Below are 12,054 nucleotides of genomic sequence, written 5' to 3' on the forward strand. Positions count from 1 at the left end.
TGTCAAACTGGTACCACCGAGAAAGGGACACGTAGCAGCCAGGAGCAGGTAACCCATGGCCCAGATAACAAATAGGCCCTGAAGTCTCAAAAGCTTCACCCATCACAGTCCAAATGAGCCACACAGCAATTTTGAATGATGACTAGACCCAGCTGTTCTACACTGGGGTCTCACCGCATCAAACACACATGGTCCCTGAGGCTTCTGTAGAAGAGGGAGAGTTTAAACACTTCAAGGAAGTTTGGCGAGTTAGCGTGAATGTGATGTGCACTCCTTCCCCGCGCCCAGGATAGGACAGTTGGGTTAATCCCAAAGAAGCTTGAAAAATGACTTTTCTGATTGCCAGGGAGAAACTGAAAGAAGATTTGGGGAACCCACGTCAGGGCACAAGGTTAGCAAGAGGCCAGGGAGGGCTTTGGGGAAGTCAGAGTCGGTTCTGAAGAGCAGCGGGAATTAGCCAGGAGAGATATGGGAAAGAAATTTCTAGACAAAAAAAGTCGGCCCCCAACAAGATACCCTCAAGAAGGCAAGGATACTGGATAGTGGTATCCAGTTCAGAAAACCTCCAAAACTCAGGAGGCCTGAGAGAAAGTAGCCAGGGCCACAAAGAAAGGAATATTATACTAGGCCGGTATTTATCCTGAGAGCCATGGAGAGTTGTCCCAAGGCTTAATTAGTAAAGTGAAGTGTGGGGATTTGTGGATTACAAAGATCTCTCCTGCTTCCTAGAGTGCAGAGGAAGACAGAGGAGGAGGAGACCAGACAGGAGGAGAGGGACACCTCAGAGTTGTTACAGTAATGCAAACTAGAAACTGGTCTCCAGCAGGGGAAAGAGAGAAGCAGGAGAGGCCTGAGAGAGTTGCAACACACATGATTAATAGGACTTGGCAGCAAGCCTGGCTGCTGTGCAGTGCTGACTTCCAAGAGGCCGTCCATGTAGACCAGGGAGGCTATGCCAGACTCTGAGCTAGCTAATGGAGAGAGGCCAGACACTGAAAGCCAAAATAGGTGTGGGAGACGGTGTGACCCCAGCCATGCCTTCTAAGATAAAGAGACCAGGCAGGAACATGAAGATGTAGCTGGTCCCGGCATGAAAGAGGTTGTTCCCCCAGGATAAGGACAGCATGTGGAGTGAGTCTCAGGAACTAGGGTAGCACCTGGCAATTGTCACACACTAAACCAGATGGCCTGGCCTCTCCTTAGCACCAGCCAGTTCCTACAAGTCTGACTACTTGGGGTTGTGAAGTCCAATGTTGAGATGTGTCCAAAATTCCCAGCAAAGAACTTATCTATAACAGAACAAACAGCCAGTGAAGTCCTAACCTGTTGCGGTAAATCTCCTGCCCATAGGGAGTCCATAGAATAAAGACACAAGTCAATAAATATAAAATGAATGCTACATGCCTAGATTGGGCAGATTTACCATTAAACTACACTATTTCCCGGCTAAAAGAGATCTTAACAACTTGCGGTTTCCTAGGTCAAGGTCTTCTTCGTCTTCTCTCTCTTCCACCAACTCCTCCCTTCAAGCTCTCCTGGTCTTCTCCTCTTTCCCTGCTTCTGGCTCCTCCCACTCCTCTTCCACTGCCCAATCACTGGCTGTAGCCTTTATTTAACAAATTTGATTGGACAGAAGGTTTACAAGATTCACTCCTCCTTCGCAGCCCCTCCCAGGAGTGGAATTACCATGACAACAAGAGGCTAGGGCTATCCACCACACTAACCCATCTTGGTGACCTGTTCTTGTCACAGTCCTCTGATCAGAAATATGTTTTAGCTGGGCGGTGGTGGCGCACGCCTTTAATCCCAGCACTTGGGAGGCAGAGGCAGGTGGATTTCTGAGTTCGAGGCCAGCCTGGTCTACAGAGTGAGTTCCAGGACAGCCAGGACTACACAGAGAAACCCTGTCTCAGAAAAACAAAAACAAAAACAAAAACAAAACAAACAAAAAACAGAAATATGTTTTAGCCAATGAAAGCGCCAGACATTCTTCCTTTTATATGGGGAACATGTAAGATGGCAGCGCTGTAGACAGAATTGGAAGGATCAGTCCCATGTTCCCTGTCCAATGTCGAGAAAGGCAGACTTATCTCTTTCTTGAAAGAGTCCCCCCTGTTGCTTTCCTCCTCTCCTCTCACTATTCCGTCTGGCATTTCAAAAACAACTGCTTCATCCGCAGTATCTCTCAGCTCCACAAACACAGGGACCATGCCACATCCCATACTGGTGACAAGTGTTGTGTGGGAAGATGTGATAAACATGTCCTCTTTAGACCCCACCTTGAAGATGTTTACCAAATAAATTCTCCCCTCCCCCTAAGAAGGTAAAAGTTCAAAGCACATGCCCCCATATCTGTCCAGAATCTACCTGCAAATCATAATCAAGATAGCATGGCAAAAACAGACATGCATTGTCTCACACAGTGGGCCACCACAAGGGAGGAGATGGCCCTAGAGACTCCAATATGTCACCTGGTTAACATTGCTCTCCTCTCTCATAGCCTCCTTCAGTATTCACTTTGGCAGTTGACCTAATTTTCTTGTACAATAGACTGGTACTCTCTTTACAGTGTGTGTGTGGGGGGGGGGGAGTGTCAAGAAGATTTGGCCAAAATTTTACATCATCAGCTTAGTAAGACCATAGGACAGAGTCTCTGCATTGAAACATACAAATAAAAAAGGTCCCACAGAGGAACTGTGATTGGCTGGCATGAGTGTGTTTCACTTCCCTGTTCTAGGCACTGGTTAGGGTGATGGAGACCTGTGATTGGTCAGTTTCTGGTCACTTGTCCAAACCTGGACCCTCATAAAAGAGCCATGTAGCCTGGGGGTGGGGTGGGGGAGAGGCAGCAAATATATTCTGTGTCTTCCCTCCAAAACCTGGCCACAAGGCAAACTAGAAGCCTAGCTCCCACACCCAGTAAGACTTTCTCCTCAGCTTCTGGGAGAAGAAGCAACTGAAAATGAACCCTCGCACTACGATTTAAAACCCACCCATTCTCTTTCCTAACATGGATTTGTGCCTGACTCTCTCTAAAAACGAGGGCCTATGACACTAGGGTATTTCTTCTTGATTGTGATTTACATAGAGATTGCAAGTGCAAGCAACAGCTACACAGGTAGGTATCCGAACAAAAGAAAAATCGCTTCCAAAATAATCTTCCATCCGACACCGGTATCAGTGTTAGCAGTGTTCCAATATGAAGTGGGAGTTAGTGATTTTGTTTTGCCCGCTGTATAATTAGTATGATACCACAGTAGTGGTACAGATACACACTGGTGGGCATTGCTTTTATTTGTGTAGCAAATCATAATATCTCGGGACAAGGTTGGGGGTAGGCATGTATGTGGATGTATGATCATACCATCCTGAACTCAGTTCTGGGGAGGGCCCAGCCAGGCAAGTCTGTTAGCACACTATCATCTAGAAAGCATGGATTAGGCCCTTCATGCCCTGATGCATGCATTCTTCACCTGTCTAGGGTTTTCTCTCTCCAATGCCTACTGTCGTCTTGACCCAGTTACTCAGTGTGCACTTGTGACCAAAACAGACAAGAGCCTACATGACTTTTAAGAACATGGCTAATGTATCCAGAACTGCTTGCAGCACCTTGAGTTTGAATATTAGTTTAAATTATACATAATTAGAAGGGCAAGCCTCTGGGCTCACATTAAACCATAAATTCCCTAAGCAAAGAATACTTCACTTCTGGACAATGTATTGTATTATAAAGTCTTTTGTTTGTTGTTGTTGCTGCTGCTGCTGCTGCAGTTGTGTTAAAGATTTGTTTTCAACTATGCGTATATGAGGAGCGGTGTGTGCGGGTACCCTCATTGTCACAAAGCGGGCATTTGGATTCCCAGAAGCTGGAGTTACAGGCAGTTGTGAGCAGTATGCTAGGAATTCTTCGACCCAGGTCCTTAACACATGCTCTTAACCACTGAGCCTTCTCTCCAGCCCCATTGTTGGTGAGTTGTGATTGTGATTGTGATTTTTTTTCCAGAGCCCTCAAGTTTATTTGGAAAAAGGGAGAAGAGAGTTTATAGGGTACCCATCCCCAGTCTCAGACTTCAGTCCCCAAGCTCTTACTTCTTCTCTCTGCCTCCCTCCCTTCTTTCATGGGTAATGGAACCAGGCTGAGTTAGCTGGGGGGGGGGGGGGGGGGGGGGCATCAGGACCTAGCAAAATAGACATGCAGGGCAGGAAGCAGACAAGAGAGAGTGGGGTGGGGTACAGATAAAGTAGACTTGGGGTGCCCAGGGTAGGAAGGGACAGCTAGCATTGTATACATTCTGAACCGAGACTGGTAGCTGTGGCATGACCCTGTACTCATGAGTGTGTGGCTCCAGTAAGTGTTAGGGTGGGGCTTTTTTTTTTTTTTTCTGTTGCTTTTTAAGACAAGGTCTTACTATGTAGCCCAGGCTGGCTCCAAATTTCCAATCTTACTGTCTCAACCTTCCAAGCGCTAGGATCACAAGCATATATACACAATGAAGAATTCATTGTTTAGGATGGTATGGGGAGACACAACACAGAGAGAGAGAGAGAGAGAGAGAGAGAGAGAGAGAGAGACCTTAAGTGTTACTAAAGCAGCACAAGCAATGATAAAGTAAATGTCATACAAAAGACTGTGACAATGCTCTGAAGGAAAGCCTAGGTTAAGAGTGGGGACCATGCAAAATAAGCCAAGGCTACTCTGTGGAAAGTGGCATTTGAGCTGAAAACCAGCTGAAGAATCAAGGGGCATTTTCTGTCCCCAGAGTGGAAAGAAAAGCCTTCCATGCTAAGACCCCTGCATGTTCAAAGGCCCTGAACAGCAGACAGCTGGGGGGAGCTAGAGCAGCCAGAGTCTCCTTGGCTATGGTAAGGATCTTTGAGATGCTGCCAGCCTCCATGGGTGTAACCTGTGGTGACACAGAGGACTGCTGAGGACAGCCATCCTATCAGAGTCTCTCTCTTGTCCTGCTTGTGTCCCTGCACAGTCTCTGGGAATTTCTCTGTCAACCCTTGTGCTGGCTCCAGGTCCCACCCCCAAGCTGCACCTGCTCACTGATATCCACTCTCTTCACTGCACCGTTTCTCATTCAGAGCTCATCTGCCTCTGTCCTCATCTCGATGGGAAATTACTGGGCTCTGTCTCAGTGTCTGTCACAGTAGCAAGCATGCAGTAGTTACTCAGTAAATACTGGATGGATGGATGGATGGATGGATGGATGGATGGATGGATGGATAGATGGATGGATTGGTATTTGGAGTTGATGTCATGAAAGATCACTCCATTCTATCTCTGCCTTAGTTCTAAGTTGGAAGAACCTTCCAGAATAACTCATCAGTGTTCTTTGGAGCCGCCTTCAGATGTTTGATGCTCACCAATGATCTAAGTCACATTCTCTGGTCTTGATATTAGTGCTTTAGATGGTCAGACTTGACAAAACTCACACCTTCATCCCCTTCCAACTCCATAATCATACATGGCCCCAGGGACACGGAATTCTATGGTAAAGAACCTACCCACTGGGACCTTGCTGACTATCACAAATGGGAAACTGAGGCAGGATCAGTGAAGTTGTGGCTTTGGAATGACACAGTTAATCAGTGTCAAACTACGACTCAAGATTTGGGTCTTTCCCCTCCCCACCTCTCCCACCACCACCCAAAAGATCTAGTCATCCAAAAATAATGTTTGCTCAGGCATCCATTATTTAATATGTTTACAGAGGCTCTCCCCTCTAATGATGCATTATTTAAGCTAATATTAAATTTATACCAACTTGTTTTGTCTGCACAAGTGATGATCCCCGCATGGTGTTAGGTCTTATTCTGTGGCATCTGGGGATGGGTACTTTTAAGTCCCTGAGGACTGACCCAGAAAAGAAATGAAATGTCATCTAGTCAGGCTTTTCCTGTGGGTAAGTGACTAGCTAAACTCAGGGGCAAGCCTGTCTGCTTTTAATCACTGCAGACTCTCACAATCTCCCTTGTTCATCTCCTTGGGTTTCCCATCCTGGGAGCCGAGTGAGCAAAGGGTTCTTCTGTGTGTCTAGCTGAAATCTGTCCTGCTGTGTTACAGTTCCATTTCCTGGGAGGGGGCTAGCATGGTATAATTTCCTCCTCTGTGTCTCTCAGATCCCACATTCCTGTTGCCCCCAGAGCTGAGTTAGAGTCACCCGTGATGAGCCCAGCAGGGCCATTTTGACGACAGTGTTTCCTTTTCTCAGGGTTTTTTATGAGCCTTTCTGTGATAGGCATGCGCTTGGTTAGATCAAAACACGCTGGGGGGAAATCCCAGAGGGAAAACTATTTCCCCAAATCTGCCCTCTGCAAAAATAAAAACCATGCTAAATAGCTGAGTTTTATTAACTGGGGAAGCTAGGCTGAGGAAAACGCCCGATAATTAAAAATAATGGCTTCCTTACAAACACAAAATTGTATTAATTTAAAAATTGGTTTCTCTATCGCTGAATGCCTGCCGAGCCGGCTGAGGAGGGAATTGTGCTGATCCTGGCAGTGAAAATAATTCAAAATAACTTTTATGTTCTCCAGGAAGCCTCAAGGTTAATTTAAATATTGCGAGTCGGGTAATTTAATTTGGAATAAGAGAACAGTGTGGCTAAATTAAAGCCCCTGCATGCTCTAAACTGGGGGGCAGGCACCCACAGAAAGTTGAGCATGCCTGGTGGTCCCTCCACTGTCTCACACCCCAACCCTAGCACCCTCCATATAGATGGTGACCTTAGAATTAAATATTTTTTTTGATTAGATTACACAACCGGCCTGAACTCTTTGGTGGGGCTTTCAGTGAATTTATTACATTTAATTATGAAAAGGGTTGGGCTTCTAATAGAAATTTCACATTGGCGAAGTTTACAGTAACCAGTGGTTTTCAAAATGCCTTCCTTGGTTAGCAGTGTGCTAGGGAGTTATTCTCCTGAGCATTTTCTCTGATGATGACTGACTTGTAACAAGGTTCCCAAGAATTCAGACAGCATGTCAATTTGGATATTTTAACAAAAAGAAAGCCCCTCTCTCACTGAATCTCCCAGACCCTCTTCCCAGGCATGCAGTCTGTTCACAAGAAAATCCACCTTAACCTGTTGAGTTTCCTTTCACATCCCAGACGTCCCCCACCTCAGTTCCTGCTTCTATCCCTGGGTTCACTGTCTGCTCCACACTCTGGCTCACACATCTTGTCCTCTCCTCTTGGGGATGATTCCATGGAAACGGCCAGGACCTGGGACATCTGGGAATCCTGAGTTTAATCCTCTTGTGCAGCTGTGGGCACGACCCTCTGAGCTCAGTTACCGCTATGTTTCTAGGGACTGGAGTGATGGCTCATGTGGCAAAGTACTTGCCAGTCAGGTATGAGCACCTACGTTTGATAACCAGCACCAACTTAAAAGCTGGGTGCACAGCTCTAATCCTGGTGTTTGGAAGGGGGAGACAGCACCCTGGGCTTGCTCTCCAGCAAGCCCAGCCAAATTGGTGAGACCCCAAGAGAGCCTGTCTCACCCAATATTGACATCTGGCCTCCATACATGTGTTCCTATGTTCCTATGCAGAGAGAGAGAGAGAGAGAGAGAGAGAGAGAGAGAGAGAGAGAGAGACTCTATAAAAATTGTGAAGATTAAAATTATATGAATTATATAAAATATTAACACAGAAACTATGAAAGTATTAGGAGATTTATTACATTATTTTCAAAAACTAGTGGTGGACATTAGAAGTAACACAGGCTTGGGGCTGGAGAGATGGTTCAGTGGTTAAGAGCACTGACTGCTCTTCCAGAAGACCTGGACTCAATTCCCAGCACCCAAATGGCAGCTCACAACTCCCATCCCAGGAAATGTAGTACCCTCTTCTGGCCTTCACAAGCACTGACACAAATAGTACACAGATAAGCATGCAAACAAAACACCCATGCATAGCCAGGTATTGGCAGCATGTGCCTTTAATCCCAGCACTTTGGAGGCAGAGACAGTCAGATCTCTGAGTTCAAAGCCAGCCTGGTTTGTTGAGTGAGTTCCAGAACAGCCAGAGCTACACAGAGAAAGCCTGTCTCAAAAAAATAATAATAAACAAACCAACAAAATCTAGCACTAGGGCTGGAGAGGTGGCTCAGCAGTTAAGAGCACTGGCTGCTTTTTTTCAGAGAATCTGGGTTCAGTTCCCAGCACTCACTTAGAAGCTTGCAGCTGTCTGTGACTCCAGTTCCAGGGAATCTGACACCCTCACACAGACATTCATGCAGGCAAAACACCTTTGCATATAAAATAAAAATAAGTAAGCTTTAAGAACACTCATACATATAAAATAAGATGAAATAAAACCTAAAAGAAATAACAGAACCTGATGTAAGATATAGGGTTATATTGTCTTATGATAAGGTCTTAAGTAACCCATTTGTGTATGTGTGGATGACTGTTGAAAATGTCTGGGTCAGCAAGGCTCTAGGCTGGTTTTTTTTTTTTTTTTTTTTTTTCTGTTTGAGCCATCATCTTAGAGGTTCTATCCTCAAATATCATCTCATGGTTCATACTTGTGATGCCAATGCCTGGGAGTCTGAGGCAGAAGGATTGCTACAAGTCTGAGGCCAGCATGAGTTATAGAAGTGAATTCCAGGCCAGCCTGGGCTACAGTAGGAAACTCTGTCTTTAAAATAAACAAACAAACAATCCACTCACCTCACGCTCATAGGGTGAATGCTTAGGTACCAGTCACGCACCATCTTTTACTTAGGATGAAGCAGAGTGTGGAAGGAACAAAAGCTGCCAGTTCTCGGCTTTCTTTCCAGGGAGCTTCCCAAAAATACAGCCAGCAACTACCACTTACTCTCTGTAGGTTGCCCCTGTCCCCTAAGGACGCTAGAAAACAAAGGTTTTTTTTTTTTTTTTTTACCTGTGCACAAAGCTTTCCCCCAGAATACAGGTCACTGTAGCACTAACATTCGTCTCCATCTCCCCACAAGTTGCAGAAGAGAATCCTCCAGGGCTGAGACAATGCTTCACGGGCTTCTCAGCCTTTTACACCTCACCAGACGCTTGGTGGAAGTCAGCACAGAGAACCATGGAGCTGGTCAAATGACAAAGTAGCACACTAGATAAAACAAATTTAGGTTGAGACCAACACTATTGCTTCACTACTCTGTGTGTGTGTCTGTCTGTCTGTCTGTCTGTGTGTGTATGTGTGTGTGTGTGTGTGTGTGTGTGTGTGTGTGTGTGTGTGTGTGATGTATCCATTGTGTTCATCTGTGCCCAAGCATGGAGAGCACACAAGGACATCCTGCTTGGTGATTCTCCGCCTTATTTTCTTGAGGCAAGAGTTTGTCACTGAAGCTGGAACTTAGATGGCATCCAGCAAGCCCGGGTCGTCTTCCTGTCTTCACCCACAGAGCACTGTGTTAACAGGTGCACATGGTCACACTGAGCCTTTAACACAGATGCAGGGCATCTGACCTCAGCTCCTCATGCCTGCACAGCAAGCCCTCTTACCTACTGAGCCATCTCAGAGCCCCTACTGTGTGACACTGAATACGTTATGTGCTTCCTGGGCTTCCTCTTGTGATGGTTTTGTGAGCACTAACTGAGCAATGGCTGAGCAGCCCCTGACATGACCCCTGTCTGTGTGGAGCTTAGCACAGGTGCATCTTGTCAGCATTACTGTTGTCATCACCACTGTCTTCTCTGAGCGCAGCCACCATCAGGAGGGTCAGGTGAGGCAACCGCAGACAGCTACCAACTCTTCTACTGCATGTTTATGTCTCCCCCAAACCCCCACCCCCATCCCACCCTCCCCACCCACCCACCCCCACCCCCGCTCTAGGCAGCCACCCCAGGGACTTGTGGAGCTGCAGTAAATTATGTTGTAAGAGTCTGGGCTGAGCCAGCTTCATTTCCTTCCCTTGCAGCTATGCACTCAGGGCATCTGGGGTCCCAGGAGTCTGTCTCCTTTGCCCCTAACCAGAGTATAGTCTCCCAGCTCTGCCTTTTGAGACAGACTTATTCCTCTTGATCAGATCAACTTCTAAATAAATATTAAATCACGTCTGGACGTGTTCCCCTGTTCCTTTCACATCTGAGTAAATCATTTTTTTTCCCTTTGTTGGAATTCACAGCCCTGCAGAGGTCTCCTCAGCAGTATCTGGGGTCCCTCATAATAGCAAGATTTTCCTCTAGATAGTTAAAATAAAAGACTTCCTGTTGGAATTGTAGAATTATAATTTTTATTTTTATATTCCCTGGTCTTTGTGAACTGGGGGTTGCTCAGCCCTCTGTACCCCGTTTTAGCTACCTTCACAGAAATCACAACACCTGCTCTTAAAGATTATTAGATTTGGTGATTGAAGAGAGCCCCCTCCCCCCCCCCAAAAAAAAAGAATTATATTACAGAAAAAAATATAAATTGTCGTACTCCAAGGATACACAGGTAAGGCACTCAAAAGCCTTGAGTCAGGGCTAGGATACAGCTATCTATACTGAACAGTTTCATCAGGCACACTTTCCAGATCGAGACGGCAGCCTTTGGAATTGTGCGATGCACAGGCTACCTAACTACTCAGAGTGGCCACATCTGACCAAAAGCAGCCTCCTTCCTGGCCCAGGGCTCCATACAAGCCTAGCCACTTTGTATGTGTGTACAGAAACGTTGAAACGTAAGAGGCAAATGGGATACTGTGTTTCTTCCTCCTCTGCAAACTTGATCACCCCAGCTGGATCCTCCCCCACCCCCCGACCCCCAGCAGCTCGCTAGACGCCTTTTAAACCAGGTTCCTTCTGTTTCTCCAGGTCCACGGAAGGAATCTCCTGTCCATTGATTATGACCGAAATATCCGTACAGAGAAGATCTATGACGACCACCGGAAATTCACCCTGAGGATCATTTATGACCAGGTGGGCCGCCCCTTCCTGTGGCTCCCAAGCAGTGGATTGGCAGCCGTCAATGTCTCCTACTTCTTCAACGGGCGCTTAGCCGGCCTCCAGCGTGGGGCCATGAGCGAGAGGACAGACATCGATAAGCAGGGCCGGATTGTGTCCCGCATGTTCGCCGACGGGAAAGTCTGGAGCTATTCCTATCTTGACAAGGTGGGTGACCATGGTGCACGGCCCATGAGCGGGGCTTCTGCTCCCCTTCCCACCACCACCCTGTCACCGTCCCGTGCTCGGCCAGCCTGAGATATCTAGCCATAAGGCATCTTAACATTTTTAATAACTCCGCATGGCTCCCTTCGTGTACCTCCAGCTGTCAGTACTATTGCCATTAAAGGGGGGGGGGGGAGGATGCTAGACAGCCAGTAATGACATTGTTTTATTTAATTAAGAAAACAAAAATGAAAACGGGAAAGGCAGTGATGTTGAATCGAACTGAACCATCCTCTGACAGCAAGACAAAGCGTTATGTATGAATTAGGGAGTCAGCGGGTCACTTCTGCTTCCCTAAATTAAGCCACAAGGGGAAGGAAATCTGCTGGAAACTGTGATACACACAGCTACTCCTTCCCACTTTGACCAAAGCAGCCAGCAGACTCTTTCTGCGTAGTCCTGTGTCTGACAGTACCGGCTCGGGGCTCCTTCGTGGAGAAAGGCCTAGTGGAAGCATTTGCTGAGACCTTAAACGGCTGCCCTGGTCCTCTAGTCCCTGGGCAGGTCCTTTTATCTGGTTTGTCCTTTGTACAGGCTGGAGTCTTCCTTTCTCACCAAAACATTACTTGGATAACGTTCAGGGGCTGGGGAGATGGCTCTTCCATGTAAATGCCCAGAATCAGGCTTGGTGGTGCATACACGTAACCCCAGTGCTAAGGGAGTGAGAATGGAGACAGGAAACCCTTGGAAGCTTGCTGGCCAGCCAGCTTAGACAAAATGGTACATTTAGGTTCAGTGAGAGACCCTATCTCAAAAAGTAAAGTGGCAGGTACCACTTTATAGTGGTACATGCCTTTAATTCAAGCCCCTGCAAGGCAGATACAAATTTTTGAAGGCTTTGAGTTTGAAGCCAGCCTGGTACACATAGCAAGTTCCAGGCTAGCCAGGACTGCATAGTGAGACTCTTTCTCAAAGATAG

The 12,054-nt window shown here is 46.7% G+C and overlaps 1 protein-coding gene across 11 annotated transcripts in view; it reads left to right on the forward strand.

The window, feature by feature from the left end:
- Window positions 1–12,054, forward strand: part of Tenm2 (teneurin transmembrane protein 2) — a 1,226,193-nt gene that overhangs the window by 1,195,885 nt on the left and 18,254 nt on the right. For all 11 annotated transcript variants that reach the window (XM_034506847.2, XM_076937038.1, XM_034506844.2 and 8 more), the window contains one exon: window positions 10,782–11,078. In XM_034506847.2, coding sequence (XP_034362738.1) covers window positions 10,782–11,078 — 297 coding nt within the window. The remainder of the gene's footprint in view (window positions 1–10,781; window positions 11,079–12,054) is intronic.

Source organism: Arvicanthis niloticus, chromosome 6, assembly GCF_011762505.2.
Source record: "Arvicanthis niloticus isolate mArvNil1 chromosome 6, mArvNil1.pat.X, whole genome shotgun sequence".
NCBI classification, from domain to species: domain Eukaryota; kingdom Metazoa; phylum Chordata; class Mammalia; order Rodentia; family Muridae; genus Arvicanthis; species Arvicanthis niloticus.